The sequence below is a fragment of the Peromyscus californicus genome, unplaced genomic scaffold, assembly GCF_007827085.1.
Source record: "Peromyscus californicus insignis strain IS unplaced genomic scaffold, ASM782708v3 Scaffold_11__1_contigs__length_118956290, whole genome shotgun sequence".
In the NCBI taxonomy this organism is placed as follows: Eukaryota; Metazoa; Chordata; class Mammalia; order Rodentia; family Cricetidae; genus Peromyscus; species Peromyscus californicus.
Genome location: NW_026294402.1, coordinates 72,464,821 through 72,482,072, shown reverse-complemented (window position 1 = coordinate 72,482,072; position 17,252 = coordinate 72,464,821). Strand labels below are relative to the sequence as shown.

General features: G+C 43.3%; 1 protein-coding gene across 1 annotated transcript; it reads right to left on the bottom strand.

The window, feature by feature from the left end:
* Positions 1–12,445: 12,445 nt before the first annotated feature.
* Klhl31 (kelch like family member 31) lies at positions 12,446–16,946 on the bottom strand. Its single transcript, XM_052714926.1, has 2 exons — positions 15,733–16,946; positions 12,446–13,667 (listed from the first exon to the last, which is right to left on the bottom strand). Exons 1-2 carry the CDS (start codon positions 16,902–16,904, stop codon positions 12,935–12,937), a joined length of 1,905 nt encoding a protein of 634 aa, XP_052570886.1. The 5' UTR covers positions 16,905–16,946; the 3' UTR covers positions 12,446–12,934.
* Between the last annotated feature and the right edge of the window lie 306 nt (positions 16,947–17,252).

Genomic DNA, 17,252 nt, shown 5'->3' with positions numbered 1-17,252 from the left:
ACTATGCATGCCATCATGATCCCTGCCGTGAATATTTTCTTTCGTAAGAGTTGCCTTGGTCATGGTGTCTCTTCACAGCAGGAGAACAGTGACGAAGACAGTGGTGTTGCTTGTATGGTGGTTTGAATGAGCCATGTCCCCCACAGGCTCAATTATTTGAACGCGTGGTCCCCAGTTGGTGGCCCTGTCTGGAGATGTTTGGAAACCTTTAGGAGATACAGCCTTGCTGGAGGAAGTGTGTCACTGAGGGCTGGCTTTCAGAAGTGATAGCCTCCCTCTACATCCAGTTCACTCTCTCTGCTTCCTGTGTGTGAACAGAGCTGAGATCTCTCAGTTTCCTGCTGTGGCCACCTGCTGCCATGCCTCCCCTCCCACTGTGGACTTTCTCTCTGGAACTGTGAGCCAAAACGAATGCTTTCTTCTGGAAGTCATTTCTGGTCACGGTGTTTTATCACAGCAACAAAAAGTAACGAGCACACTAGCTTCTGGTTTCTCTTCGTCAGTGCTGATCTCTTTCTTCCTTCGTTAGTCGAATCTTTACGTGTGCATCTGGGAGGTTTTCAAACCTTTTCGCTTCCCTCCTTTCTGCTCCTCCTACTGTAAATGTGACATCCCTCTCACAGACCAAATGCTCACTTTCTTGAAATTTCTTGTTTTCGTTAAGCTAGTCCATCACTCCTAAGGTTTGTCTTTCACAAACAATTTGGTCAAGAAGCCAAATTGTTTGCTATTGTGCTGTAAGCATGGCTGCAGCTCCAGCTCCCAACAGAGTCTTCATTTCCACGTAAACCCAGTCAACCTGGACTTTGAGGGCCGCATTTCCGTCAGCACTCTGATCTGAGCCCTCTTGAGAACTGCTCACTAGCTCCATGGAGGGGCCAAACTTCTTTAAACAGATCCTCCACGCTGTTCCAAATTCCCACAAACCACTTGCAAAGGCTCTTCCACATTTAGTTATTCAGTAATGGCCTCCGTGCTTGTCACGCCCCCCCTTTTTGTATTTGTCAGCTTTATGATAGCATACCTAACATAACTAACTTATAAAGAGAAAAGATTCACTTTGGCTAGTGGTTTGAAAGTTTCCATACAAGACTAGGCAGCCCCATACCTTTGGGCCTCTGGTGAGTGCAACCCATCATAGAAGGGGCATGTGGTGGGGCAAAGCATTTACATCAAATCCTGAAAGAAGCTAAGAAAGAACTAGTCAGGGCTTTATAACAACTCCCTACACACACACACACACACACACACACACACACACACACACACACACACACAGCATTGTTGAAACAGTGTATAACTGTGTAGTTCAGGCCTCAAACTCAAACTCACTAGGTAGCCTAGATAGTCATTAAACTTGTGTGATCTCTCTGCTTGGCCTCTTGTGGGCTTGGATTATACACCTGCAACACCAACCCAGAACTACAGTTTCTTTTGGAGGTGTATTCCAATAACATAAGGCTCTCCCACTAGACATCATCTTTTGAAGGTTCCAGTGCCTCCCAACACCACCATCCCAAAGTTCAAGCTTCTACAGTTATTCAAACCATTGCACTTGATATTAATCTTTCTAAGTAACAAGTGCTATTAACACCACTCTGATAGCCTTTCAGTGCTAGGTAAGAGCTCAGAGGCTGAGAAGTTGCCAAATAGCGGTGGGTTTGACGTTCACATGGAGGCAGATTGCCTAGAGTCTTGTCCAAAAGTCTAAGCAGGGTGAATTCAAGAAAAGGAGAGATTTCTGACAGCTGCTAGCAGATGTGTTGTTTGAGCTGAGATTAAGGATGAGAGACCATTGCTTGGGTGGAGAGAGGTACCCCTAGAATCCTTAGAGCTGGACAGCAAGTCCCTAATAGTGGGCCTTTGTGAGGTGCACTTTGGTAAGCTGGGAGCACAGGAAGAGAAGTGTGCGGGCAGGCAGGGCTTTCCTCTGCTTTGAGCTTTAGAGACATGAGTCTTTCCTCAGTGGAATATTGGGAAAGATGAACTTTACCGTTGATCATGTGAGTAGAATGTGTCCTTACCTGTTCTGGGGTGGCTACTAGAATATTTGTTAGAAAGAGCCTCTCTGATTCCTTTCTTGTGTTCTGTGCACTTTGTGTCAGAAGGAATGTTGTTTTGGAGGAACAAGCAGGAGTTCACGTTCTGATTTGTCTCTTTTCCCCTGGCTTCTTCATCTTCTCCATTCTTTTGCATGTCTGGGTTACAAAGCGTGCCCAGGCTTTTCCGTCAAAGACGTTAGGAAATCAAAGAGCGAACAGGAAAACAAAATGCGAAGCTTGAGAAGAAATGTGTTACAGAATTCCGAGGAACCACATATTTCTGATGTCTTAATGTACAGTGGTCACTAATGTTGGCTATAGGTAACTCCATATAGGAATGCCATGGTCTTCACTAGTGTATAGAGTAGCTTTGTGTTTTCAAAATATTTTCCCACGTGTTGCTTAATTTTCTATTTATATCCATTTGATGAAATAAGTAGAGTAGTTACAATTGGCAGTAATTCTTACAATTGTAGAAACTGAGGTTCAGACCTTTTATTTGTCAATTCCAGTTTTTCATCTCCCATTTTAGTCTGCTTTCCAAGGACCATAGAAGAGGCAAATAGGTACCAGTCCTTGCTACATTTATTGAAGATTTCATACCATATGACTCCCAATAATGGTGAATTTCCAGAGCATTGTGGAGAGGATCTGGGAGGAGTTTGGTGAGGGGAAGAGTATGGTCAGAATACATCGCGTGAAAAATTTTTTTTAATGACAAAGATAAAAACAGAAACAAAAAATTCAGCTTGAGTTTCCGTTCTTTGCTTTGGCCCCTTTCAGTAAAATTGGCTGTCCATTTAGCAGCCATCCCCTGAGATCCTGCACATACCCCTATAATTACAGCTATTACATCATGCAGCTGTAATTTGTTTGCCTGTCTTCACAGCTTCCTGCTTCACTCCCCTCTACCCCAAGGGATGGTGAGACACATTCTACTCATCTTGACCCCGCCCCATACCTGGAAGGTTGTTAAATACAAAAGTTCAAAAAGTAAGTATTCATTTATCTATAATTCATCACACCCATGGCTTTAGGCAACTTGCACGCATGTTCTTTCCTTAAGAGCTATTTGGACTAAGGTCTTTATTGTTTGAACTGCTAATATTTAATTAGTGCTGCATTTTCTGCTATTGGGATGTAATAGAATTATAGTTCTTAAGATTTTTTTTAAATATATCCAAATGCATATATTCACAGATTTCCATATGTATATGTAAGTGTGTGTGTACATATATATGTAAATGCACATACACACACATGTAATTTTATTTTCAGTGCAAACAACTTGGAAATACATAACAAAAATAAACCCAATAATAAAGTTTTAGGTGAGCTTCTAAAATGTGAAACAAATGGTTACAAAATAACAAACTCCCTTAGTCAATGCATTCAGGATTATCCTAATAAAAACATAACAAAATTTAGCTGAAGATGTGGTTGGTTAGGGTTCTTTTAAATTCATATGCATCTTTTTAAATGAATAAAATTTTATTTAGGTAAATAATCATTTAATTTAATTATTTTGTTTTGAGACAAGATTTCTCTATCTAGCCCAAACTTGCCTTGAACTCATGATGAAGCCCAGGCTGGCCTGGAATTCAGTCTCCAAATGCTATGACTATAGGCTTTTTTTTTTTTTTTTTTACTTTTACTGATTTCTAATAACTGCCATAGAATACAGAAATGATTGTGATTATTTTCAAATGTGTAGGAACATTTGTAAAAAAATCAAATGGACAAATCAATAGGAACATCACAGCTTCCCATAGGTTTTTGTTGGAGCCAATTTTTCTCTTTTCAGAATAAGCATCCCTGGGTTGGGGCCATCAATGATAACTCTATTCACAGCTCTGCTATTTTCTGCATTTGGTTCCTACCTAAAGTCGTCCTGGGGTCAGGTTCCAGTCCACTAAGTCATCTTCAGAAGGATGCCTCTGTGAAGACCTCTGAAGCCAGAGCTGGGCATCCCTGCAGCAGAATTTGAGAACTTTTACTTCTTTACGTGATACCCCACTCTCCTAATATGCTGGTGATGCAGGCATAGAGCTTCAGTGTTCCATCACTCAGGACTTCGCCGTGAGTGACTTGTCCTCAGCATCTTTACCCATGAAGGAAATGACAGAGCCACTAGTGGAGATTTGTCTGAGCTTTGGAAAGTCACCAGAATTTGGGTGCAAAATGTCCTTCTCCTAAGAGGTGTTCTGTCTCCTATTCTTGAGATAGAAATGGCTTATGGGTGTCTCTGTGTAAACTCAAACTTCTCAGGCTTCTCTACACCATCAGGAATGTGACTACCTATGAGAATCAATGAACATCACCTGTGGGTAGTAGAACCAGAAGGACTATTAATCCCAAAATACAAATATGTAGCTGCTCCATGCATATAAATACATAGAAACACACACACTGTTATACTATCCAATGACAGTTATGTGTATATTCATATATGCAGATGAATGTATATAAAGTGAGTACTGACTAATCGCCAGCTAAACAGTGAAACCAGTTCTAGCATGTTTTAGAATATTTGGCAGTTGTAGGGAGAAAGCTATAATTAAAAATAATGAGAAAATAGTTGTAGAGATATCAATCTTATAAGGTTGCTTAATAAAGAAATGAATCGTAAAGATCTTGTTGCCTAACTCCTTTCACCTATGTTCCCAAGAAATTTAGGTTTTGGCCTCCACCCAGTTTGGATAAAGTCTTAGTTATCATGATTATGACTTGATTATTCCCACCTCTAGTGATTCCTAGGGTAAGGGGAGGTGCTTTGCCTGTGGTAGACACTCAGCAAACATCTGTTGATTAAATCAATGAGTAACGTTGGAATAGAAATCAATGAGCAGTAGGTCATGACGACTTATTATTGCCTTCAGTCACTCACTCAAAACAATTGACTTCCGTTGTATTCCAGACATTGTTCTAAACACTGGAAGCATAGCAGTGAGTCAGGTAGACAAGACCTTCTCTCTTAAGATGCATATTCTTAAAGGGATGCCAGAACATAAACCTGCAAGAAAATATGCCATGGTGGTAGACTATGGTGGTGTGAGTACATTACAAGCTGGAGACAGGGAAAGCAGCCCCCTGGCAGGAGCTGGGGAGAGCTGCAGTCATGGCCAGAAGCACAGTGCTGAAGTCAAGAGAGTACCGGAAAAATATAGAAAACACCCACATCTGATCACTTGCTTCTACCTCTTATGGACTAATGCAAGTATAGGTCACAGAGTCAGCCTGTGTGATGTCGTCCCTGGAGCTGAGACAGTATGATAGAGTGTGTGATGCAGACAGGTGTGTGATGTAGAGAAACAGCCAAGGAATGGAGTCAGCTAGAAAACCTTGACTAATTCTGATCCCTCTGAGGGCAGACATTGAGTTGAACTTACCTTCCTCTCCCCTGGGAGAGACCTAGAGAGCACAGAGCTTGCCAAAATATGTGCTTGTTAATTTAATTGCTCTTTGTAGAGTTGGCTTTCCTCATCTAATGAGTGTGTTCTGGGCAACAGAGCCACCTCCTGGAAGGTTCCAGCTTTTTATTGTCCCTGAGGAAGCAGTACCTTGTTCATGAGAGTATTCTAGCTTCAGATTGATGCCTGGCTGTGTCCAGTGAATATTTGCTAAACAATGGAAAGAATCACTCTAGCATACATGGTTTCCTTGGCTACACACATGCAGAACTGGGATGCCATAAAACATCTCTCAACTTGCAACTCTGCTCAATGAAAATGATCCATTAAGCCTAGGGAATAAGACTTGGAGGACAGACTGCAGCCATCTTATTGTCCTTCTCATTCCCCCAGGACTGTTCACAACAGCAGCTAAGAATTGATGTACATGGGTCCTCTTTAAGCTCTCTGTGTGTATGCTCTTCTCCCCCAGACTGTCAGATATGAAGAATTCCTTATATGGCTGGAACGAGTACCATTAAGTCACAGGCATACAGTGTGTGCCAACCTTAGGATACGAGTAATATCAGAATTACAGATGGAGAGGGAAATGGAGACCCAGGCTGGGAACAGGGAAGAGGGCATTTTACAAACAGTAGATGCTTCTTGATGGTCTGTGGGATCTAGACTTGTCCAAACACTGAAGGCTTACAGAATAAATTTCATGCCTGCTCTAGACCTACCTGTAAGAATACTGGGTTGAAAAAAGGCCTAAAAGAAAAGAACAAGTAATATTGGGAAGCTGAGGGAAGAGCTTATGACCCAGAGGGGCCTTTATCACAGTGTCAAAAGAGCTGAACGGGAGCTGGGTAGGCTCAAAAGTTCTTAACCAGGGGGAAGGTGAGTGCCCATTCATTTCATAGAGACCGTGAAAACTGCTTTTTCCTGAAAGCTTTCTAGCCATTTCCACATGGTAGAAACCAACCACACATAGGTAGGGCTCATGAACAGAGATACAAGCAGATTCGATATAGATGATCTCCACATCCAACCTAGCAAAAACAGATTTTTCTCAACTATCCCCTTTAACTGAGAGTGGAGATAACCCTAGATGGAAGGAAATGGAAAGCTTGAAGGTGGGTCCTCTGGTGCAGACCTAACTGTGGCTCAAAGCAACAACAGGCAGATGAAAAGGCATGGGTTGTCGTTGACTCTCGTTCCTGGTGTTCTTCTTTGAGTATGCTATAAGTGAGGGATGAAGATAAAAGCATACTACAATAATAAAATTTGTGCTTCTCCCCTCTTCCTGTTCTGGAAATGATGAAACAAAGCCTGTGTTTTCAACTCTTTTCAATCACCTCTGAAGTTATGGTTCAATATCAAGACAGGATTAGAATGTCAGTTAGACTGCATTGTGATGCTTCCTTGAACGGCTCAAGGAAAGCAGTTGTGTAAGATCTTAGACTAATCAGGCTGATGCATCCACCCACCTAGCTTCTTTCTCATTATTCTCCAAGGAGTCTGCTTGATCTAGAATTGGGTGGAAGGTCAGTGTTGTCATGAGCACATAAGCTTACCCTGAATCAACCTGTGAATGTGACTAAAATAAACAATAATAACAAACCTTAGTGTTTCTGAGAACCAGCCCTGTGAGGAATTCCTTCTCCAAAGTTCTTGAAGTGGACCTCTGAGTCTTTTCTATATCTCTTTGGTGAGGGGAAAGCCTCTAAATATTCTTCACCTTCTAGTCTTTCCAACCAAGCTTTGCCCAATACATCAGAGCAAAGGAGTTACTCCTTTGAGACAGCCTGGTGTAGCCTGGAAGTAACTAATATTGTTAAGTGATTTCATATCTGTTCTGAACTAGAAAGAGAGACTGGTGTGTTAGGTGGAGAGAGGAGAAACCTGAAGAGGAAGTTGGGATTATGCAGGAGTTCAAAGCCAGTTCAGAGACTTAGGGCCCCTGGCTCATATGGTCAGAACTGGGACTTTGGTACCAGCTGGCTTCTGTTTGGGCCTCATCTCATTTGGGCCCCTCATTACAGGGCCCAAAGAGGTTGGTTGCTTCTATTTAATATGTTCTAGAGATGACTAAGATGACCTCAACTGAATTTTACTTAAGTACCTGACTGGATCAGGGCTCAACCTGCTATGTTGGTTACCTGGCATTTGCTCATTTAGAAAGGTGTGATGGAAAAGCTGGGCTGTAAGGATATTTCTGCAGAATAATAGGAATCTGCTCCCTATGGATTTATTTCACTGCAAATGATGGTGACTCTGTGTGAGACCGGCTGTGCTCAGGGTTTGTGAGACCAAAACAGGAACAATCTGCCTTGCAGGTAAAGGCTTCTGTTTGCAGTCAAGACAGTGAAGAATAAGTTCCTGTTCGTCCTGTGCAAGTTAAGGTTTCTGTTTGTAGTTAAATAATCCGTCCCTTTTTGTCCTGTGTTAAGTCCTTGCAAGTTAAGGTTTCCATTTGTAATCAAGAACAAGTTTCTGTTTCTTAGATCTGATGTAAACTGCACTAAGCTTGAGACCCCATTCACATGATGTACACCCTTACCCCTGTTCCTTCCCCTTCATTGTATTTTTCTAACAATGTATGATGGCTAACTCTCTTGCCCTTATGACACCGTATCTCTCCTATAAAAAGGACCTCAAGAGGCAGGCAGGGGCTGCTCTCTCAAATTCCGACTAAGGGCGAGACAGCTGGCAGGCCAGTCCCGGATGCACCCCAAATGACACCTTCTTTTAATTGGACAATCATGGATTTTATCTTTTCTCCTCGTCATTCTCAGGTTTAACAGGTAGTCACGGGATGAGAAGACACATTCAGTCTAACTTCTGAAGATCCTGGCCGAGTGGCAGCAGTTGGTAAGTCTGGCCGCTGGTGCCGTTTCATGCCCCTTTCTTTTACTAGCCTCCCAGAGACGGCAGCACTTTTCAAGGGTCGTTTCTACTTTGCTGCACTGAACAGAAACAACAACTAAATTAAAAAAGAAGAAGGAGAAGGAGAAAAGGAGAAGGAGAAGGAGAAGGAGAAGAAACAGTCCAATCATCAAAGAAATACGCGAAACTGCCCACAGGTGAGCAGTGGTTAAACTCTTTTTGTATGCAGCTTTATTAACAGTGATGAGGTTACAAAATAACACGACACACAGTTTCCTCCGTTGTTCTTTATAGGAAACCAGAATGTTGTCAGCCGACAAGATTCCTGCCAAAATTTGCTGCATAAACAACAACAACAACAAAACATTTTTAGGAGTGTCCAAGATAAATATTTTGTGTCAAACTCCCTGAGAGGGAATGCTAAGTGGTATGCTGTAGGGGAAGTTGTTAATATTTCACATCCTTTAGTTCTAGTAATTAACAAGGGAAAGTATTTGGTATAATCTTTTATTGACAGGAAAAGAATTCTTTTCTTTGCTGTCTTGTGTCAAGAACACAGTCATCCGTGCTGGGGCAGGGGTCCAGCACTCACTCAGAGATTACAAAGGTTCATTCTGTTATAACTAAGGAAAATAAATGCAATGAATTGATCTAAGTCTATTTACTTAGTAATTTACTTGAGTTCTGAAGACACTTGGCCAGGATAATGGGGGTGAGAGTCAGGGAGACCTACCCTCCATTTCCACCTAACTTCTATTTACATACATGGTGTAAAATACACATGGTATCATTATCACCATCTTAAAGCAGAGGACCTTACAGTAACTTCCTTATTACCTCAGCTATGATGCTTCCTCAAGTCCCCACATCCAGTCAGTCTAGAGAACTAGGTTAAACTGCCCATCATGGCCTTCTATTTGTGACCACCTTTACAACAGGAAGTGAAAAGAAAATGTACCCAGTGTGCTGAAATTAACTCATGAGTTAGAGATCACAGCTTGACCCGGGAGCCCTGAGAAGATGGGCACACTCTATTAAGAGCTGGCTTCCTGGAGATGTTCTCATCAGGTCTCTGGCCCATTCAGAAGAAGGCAGCTTGAGTTTGATTGTTTGGGCTGCTGGGAACATGCTATTTTCTGATAAGTTGAGCATTTATTTAATTACAGAACTCAGGCCTTAAAAGCAATCACAAACCATTTTTCTTTAGGAAAACTCAAGAGAAGTACATGCTTGGGCCCTAGCTCGGGGGTGTAACTGGATAGAGGTAAGCACAAACCACGATAAAATGAGGTCAAGTTTGCAATTGGAAAGCGGACTGTGTGTCCCAGGAGCAGCAACTTTGAGATGAATTAAAGACCCTGAGGGTGAAACAGAACATTTAGAGTCTATGTATGTCTGTGTCTTTCATGGCAGTGCAGGATATTCAGGGGTTCAAACGTTCACCAGTCTTCATGTTCCATACTCTGTCAACCGCAATGCACCCAGGGCCTGGTAAGCCTAGCTATTTATATTTTCCAAGTTTTCAGATTGACAACATAGAAAAGTTAAATGATGATTACAATTTACCCAGTTGGACTAGTTTAGCTCTAGAAAGCAAATACCTAGGCTTTATAGCCTATTCTACCATTTGCAACAGATGAAGACCCCTCTACTTCCAGACTCTCTTCATGTTTTAAATCCTAAGATGTTACAATACATTGATTTTTACTTCATCTGGAGACCTAGGCCCTTGTCGCCACACACCTCTACATTCTCAAAGTGAGGAACATCTATTAGGGTGCATAAATAAATTACATGTTTGTTCAATCATCTGTAACCCACAATGAAGCACCCCTTTCTCTCTCAAAATTAACAATATGCTATAGGCTCTTCAGTTGTAGGGCTGTATGTATTTCGCCATGAAAAGATGCTATAGCCACCCTCAACACAGGCTTGGCAAGTAGTGGCCAAAATGATGCATTGAAAATGGAGTTTATTTTACCAATGCTGCTGCATCACTGGTAATTTAGGAGCTCAGCCAGTGATTAACTTGGTCCAAAAGCCATTTTCTCACAGTTTTGTTTTCCAGCCTGCGTAGTCATGGAGACAAAGGAGCAGGCGCCCTTAGATTTTCCCTGTACTTATGAAACTCCTCTTTCTTTCTGTATTTTATGCTAATGGTGTTTTACTTATTTCCAGTGTTTATAGTCTATTCCTGAGTGTTGCCACTGAATACCCCAAACTGAACTTTTTATAAGGGTTGATGAAGGTTGTTTCAAAAATGTTTTATTCGAACCACTTTTCACAGTTGGAATAAAATATAGCCATTCTTCAGTATCCTTGGGAGACAGGTACCAGGACTTGCCCTACCCCTTGCTAGGATCCCATCTACAAAATGGCACAGTATTTGCATATAACCTGTTCAGATCTTCTTGTATAATTTATATTGTTTCTAGGTCATTATAATATCTAATACAATGTAATTGCTATGCTGTATTGCTCAGGGAAGAAAAGAAAAAGGAAAAGCTATTCAGTATGTTTCCTACATACGCAATTTTTTCAAATCTCTTCAGCTTGGGGCTGGCTGCACCGACAGATGCGCAGCCCACAGATAAACAGAGATGACTGTGTTTTAGACATATCCACCACAGCTCCACACACGGGTGGCAGGAAGGGCCGGATTAATGACAACTAAGATAAGAGTTGCAGATACCTATTTATCCCTTTAAATTGTCTAGTTGTACATAAGCCACAGTCGACAGGCACTTCCTTCCCAAAACAAATATACTACAAAGAATAAACTGATAGGTTAAAAGGAAATATGCATCATTTACTACAATCCTTCCCTTCTCCCCCAGACTTGGCAGATAAGTCAGGGAAATGGCAGCGGGAAAATATACGTTGCCAGGCAGGGTGGCACACGCCTCCAGTCCCAGCACTCAGGAGGCAGAGACAAGAGGATCTCAGGGAGTTAGAGGTCAGCTTGGTCTACCTAATGAGTTCTAGGACAGTCAGAGCTACATAGGGACCCTGACTCAAAAAAAAAATACACTTTGATTTGCAAAGCAATTTGGATGAGAGTAGTAAAAGTAAATCATAAAGAGCATATATTATGGGCTTAATATTTTAGGAATATTTTAAGTTAGATATTAGGAGAAACAAACCACATTCCTCAACAGGTGAACCCGTCCATCCATCCAGTTATTGCCAAATACGAGCATCCCAAATATTTCCGTCATCATCGCGGTGTGAAAGAGTGGGCCAATAAAATTACTGCTATTGGCTGTACGGCCAGAAAGGTAAGCCGAAGTTAACAACGCTCGAGAACACAGTGTTATTTGGTGATTGTTTGGGCTAATGTTAGAAGCAATTTAACCATGTCAGTGTAGGGAAAAACTGTACCTGGTGGTATAGGTCTGTAATCCCAGCTACTGGGGAGGCTGAAGCAGGAGGGTTTTAAGGTCAGGGCTAACCTAGGTAACCCAGTAAAACCCTACTTTAAAATAAATAACATAAAAACAGGGCTGGGCGTGGTGGCACATGCCTTTCATCTCAGCACTCAGGAGGCTGAGGCAGGCTGATCTCTGGGAGTTTGAGGCTAGCCTGGTCTACCCAGTGAGACTCTGTCTCAAAAAATAGAAGAAAACGAGGACTGGAGATGTAGCTCCCTGGCTGAGCACTTATCTAGCATGCATGAAGTCCTTGGGTCACCACCAAGAAACAAAAAAAAAAAGGTCTCTCCATATATAATGATAAGAGATGGATGAGCGATCAAATCATTTCTAAGAAAAATGCCAAATGATTTAAATTTACACTGTAAATTAGATGACCGAAAACCGTTCCTTTTCTGAGAGTGGAATATTATGATAGAAAATGACTATAGACCCCAAACTGTTACCTTATCGTTTGCCAGGTAGAATGTATTGCTTTCTGGCCACATCCTGTTTAAAGCTTTGTGACTGTATCATGAGATGTCTTTAAAAGTTCTTTTCACTCGCCGGGCGGTGGTGGTGCACGCCTTTAATCCCAGCACTCGGGAGGCAGAGCCAGGCGGATCTCTGTGAGTTCGAGGCCAGCCTGGGCTACCAAGTGAGTTCCAGGACAGGCGCAAAGCTACACAGAGAAACCCTGTCTCGAAAAACCAAAAAAAAAAAAAAAAAAGTTCTTTTCACTCAAGTAAGGGGACAGACATTTTTATGTTGAAATATAAAACTAAGTCTTTATAGATATAGACAATTTTGAAAAATTGAAATGAGTATTTTCCATTCCCCCAAAAGGAGCAGAGAGGAAAATACACCTTTGAATAGGAAATTGCATAGTCATGTAAGTTTCACGTGTAGGAAAGAAAATCTCAGCTAGGAATTCAGGAAGCATGCTCCTTGGAAGAGTGCCTGCGACAAACTCCGTTTGCCACCCAGTGGCTGCAGAGGGAAATTGCTTCCTCTGTTGCCTACAGCCTCTATTTTGTTGGGAGGTGGGGAAAGACTGAGGTAGATGATGATGCCAAACTAAGAATTTAGAGCCGCCCAGACACTCCTCTAGAACAATTTGAATCACCATCACTGTAGTAAATGGTGTGTATTTTCCTTGTGGCCCACTCACAGTTTGACCACGAGCCTCCGGGAAGCTTTACGTTCAGATACTGACCGGCACGGAGGACACCGAGCTGGCCCGTGACTCGCGGGACACGCTGTTGGGCATGGCCAGTGTGCAGCAGGACACGCCCACGGTGGCCTCGGGCAGCTCGTCGTCCTCTGTCCACTCGTTGAGCTCAGGGTTGAAGCACTGGATGCATTTCTTGTACTTCTTCTCACCCTCGTTCCAGCCGCCCAGCAGGTACGCGCGGCCGTGCAGCGCCGAGACCCCCGCCGTGCTCACCCCCACGGGCAGCGGCGCCACGAAGCTCCACTGGCGCGCTGCGGGGCTGAAGCTCTCCACCGTGAGCACGTCCACGCGCTCCCCGCGCGGCCCCAGCTGGCTGCCCCCCATCACGTACACCCGGTCGCCCAACGCCACCGCGCAGTGCCAGCCTCGCGGCGTGCTCAGCTCGGGCAGCTCCTGCCACGCGTCGTGCGCGGGGTCGTAGGCGCACACCGAGCGCGAGTACGCGCTGCCGATATAGCCGCCCGTCACGATCACGCGGCCGTCGGCCACGGCGCTGGCGTGGCAGCAGCGGGCCACCTCGAGCGGCGCCTTGGGCTGCCACTGGTTGGTGGAGGGCACGTAGCACTCCAGCGAAGCCAGGCTGCCCTCCGCGTTGCGGCCACCCACCGCGTACAGGAGCCCGTTGAAGACGCTCAGGCTGAAGTGCGTGCGTTTCTGGTTCATGCTGCCCAGGTGGATCCACGTGTTGAAGCGAGGATCGTACCTGAGATGACAGAGGAAGACAGCTTGACTGCAGAAGCAGGGGAGCTCATGTTGCCCAGCAACGCATAAGTGGGAACCCTGACCTAACCACCACCACCCACCCACCCACCACCACCACACAGCTATTGCTCCTCTTCCTCTCATTCTGGGGAAAAAAATACTTCCCTCTCTCCCCACTCAGAAGACGTTTTCTTTAGTCATATCCCCAAACAAACAAAAAACCAAACCAAACAACAAAAACGATCCCACAGAACTCTCTTTCCTCTAATACAGCGCACTCCGGGATTTAAGAGACATGCAAAATGGGTCACAGGATAGATGTTGGGTACCTGAAGAGGGAACCTGTACGTTAGAGGTGATTCTACCTGTTTTTCAGACATCAATGACCCCCTAGCTCTTTCTTGCTGCTTAATTAGGATAGGAGTTGCCTGATTGGATTTCTTCTGCCAACTTCTCCTTGGCATGTCTGTTCTGGCAATTCATTGCCCCGAGAGAAAGCTAAGCCAACCCCTCTGAGCCTGTCAGAAGGAGACCAATGGAATTATGTCTACAGCATCAAGAAAGGCTTGGTCTCTCTTACTAGTTTTCATAGAATTTTTTTAGTGCTCTAGTGTTTTCAGTATATAAATCAACACAAAGAAAACTGGCTTGAGTATTTAACGGTGAGAGACCCGGCAGAAGGGAAAGAGGTGGAGCCAGTGACCTCGGGCTTCCTTGTTCACGGAGTGCAGAAACTCTGTAAACAGAGTTCACCTTTGTCCAGTTTCACTCCCAAACAAAACTGTAAGTACAGATAAGAACTGAGCGCTGGGGATGAAGATGTGGACTCAGTTCTGGGGCTCAGAGCTGGAGTGCTCGCTTGACATAGGGGAGGCACTGGGTTCAAGGCCCAGAACCGAAAAGGTACAAAAAGTCTGAAAGTCAATTGCTTGGATTATTTTTAAAAATAATATATTTTACATATAAATATAAAATGTATCTTTAAATTACATAAAATATATGCTATAATAACAAAATAATTATCTTGATTTATTAGTTATATGTAAATATAAATCATATGTAATAAATATATAAACATAAATATATTTACATATAAATGATTACATATATGCATATGTAATGTGTGTATATATATGTATGCATGTATATATATGTATATAAAGTATGTGTACGCATGTGTGTCTGTGCGTGGATATGCGTGTGTGAGTGCAGGTTCCCTTGGAAACCAGAAGAGGGTGTTGGATGCCCTGGTGCTGGAGTTACAGGCTGGTGTGGGCCATCTGATGTGGTGCCAAACTTGGGTCCTCTGCAGGAGCAGTGGTGCTTTTGACCACTGATCCACTTCTCCAATGCTTTGTTTGGGTTCTTGGTAAGTGGTGGGTACACACATATAATGAGACAATAAAGGATATCATAACAATTTTGCCTCTTGGTTATGTTTGATGCGTATGCATGACGGAAACAGAAAGGGGACCATGAAAGTGGAGAAAGAGATTTTCAGAGAAGGGGGGTAACAGAATTCATGTGACATGGAAGCAGAGGATTCCAGGGAAGCAGCAAGGGGACCAATAAGAAAGAGTCAGGAGCATGAGAGGAGAGCGGGCAAGAGATACGCATAAGAAAGTGTAATGGCCTGTATGTACAAAAATGCCAAAATGAGGCCGGGCGGTGGTGGCGCACGCCTTTAATCCCAGCACTCGGGAGGCAGAGCCAGGTGGATCTCTGTGAGTTCGAGGCCAGCCTGGGCTACCAAGCGAGTCCCAGGAAAGGCGCAAAGCTACACAGAGAAACCCTGTCTCGAAAAACGAAAAAAAAAAAAACAAACAAACAAAAATGCCAAAATGAAATCCATCCCTTTTTATGCTGTGACAAATGTTAAAAAGAAAAACAGAAATCTGGGGTACATATATCTTGGATGCACTTTATATGGAATGTGGAGAGTATCTAAAGCATTACTACTACCACTACTGGATGGCCAATGAGCCAAGATGTTAGACATTAATTCTGGGTCAAGGCAGTTTCTCCACATTTTGACTCATCCGCATTATCAACAAAGCGCTGGGTACCTGCAGAAATTGCTGACCGCGTGCTTGGCTTGGTTTCTTGCGTCATTCTGGTCCTCACCGCCAGCGACATAAAGGAATCCGTCCATCACAGCCACGCACTGGTTAAAACTCTTGGCTGGCATTTCCGTAAGTTTGCTCCATCCGTTTTCAGGGTCTCTATACAAAATGTCTCGACTGAGGGACTTCTCAGTCAGGCCAGGGCGTCCCCCAACGGTGATGAGAACTCGGCAGCCCCCTCTAATTCTTGTTCGCCTAGATTGCAGCGTGTTTTGATGATAAGGGAGCAAGTGGTAGTTCATAGCGTCAACAAGCAGTTTATGACAGTCAGCGTCTTGCATCATTCTTGGTACAGTCTGAACATAATTGACCAGGTCTTGGGCAGAAATGGTACCAAATCGAATGTTACTTAAAAGGTCTGCGGCGTGTTTCACTCTCTTTGGGTCAAATTCTAGCCATTTCATTGCAATCTGGAACGCCACCAGCTCAGAAGGCAATTGCAAGTCATCGTCTATGAGAAGCTCATTAATCTGTTCAAACGTAAGCTTCATAAATTGTTCTGATTCTGCAAATTCAATGAAATTATCCCGGATAAATTTCTGGGCTGTCGCTTTTGCGTTTTTCAGGCAATATGTTTCAGCGATGTTAACAACATACATGCAGTTCTCAACACTGATCTCTCGTGTCAGAAAATCACTGCACATCTTTACGAGGGTGTGGATCTGAAGGTACACAGCAGCGGAAATGATGCTTCCTATTGTGTATAGAGAGAGGGTCAGCTTTCCCGTGTACGCATATGCAATCACTGTGGCTAGGCCTAAGGGGGCGATGTCATTGAGGTCTACCCTCTTCGTTGATGGATCCTTCTTGAGGACGTTGTAAAAGTATTCACTGCATGAAGCCATCACTGATTTATGAACATCAAAGGATTTGGTTTTGGTACCAATAACTAAGTCACACAGGAAGCTCTCTTGCCGCATTTTACTTAAACCTTCCAGGAGGTTGGGGCCGTAGGAAGTGTCTGTTAGTTCAGAAGAAACACAGCTAAGGCTGTTGCCTCCCTCTAGGAGCCCATTTAGAGCATTCAACTTGCTTAGGGGGCTGTCTTCTACGATGATAGTCATCTCATTGATCTCTGCTTTGTTCTTTTTAATAGCCTTCTTCTTGGGTGCCATGTTAGCCACACCGCTGTCACAGTCAAGAGCTCCCTGAAAGAGAAGGAGATGTCCATTGTAGTTGTGCTTGGGACTTTGGAATGTTATGCTAGAAACATATAATTGCATAAAGTAGGTTTACTCTTAGTTAAACAAAATGTGTTTTAAAGATATTAAGAGAGACGCACATCTCAGTGACATTATTTCAAGCCTCAAACATTGAAAATGATTCTAGAAAGGTGTGTGTTTTCGAATGAAATCTCCCAGAGGGTGTATTGCCAAGCAATTATGACCCAGCAGCAATGAGCAGTTCTCTGGTTCAAATGCACAGTGATTTTGGAATGGAAACATTTGAAAGGCTTAACCAGA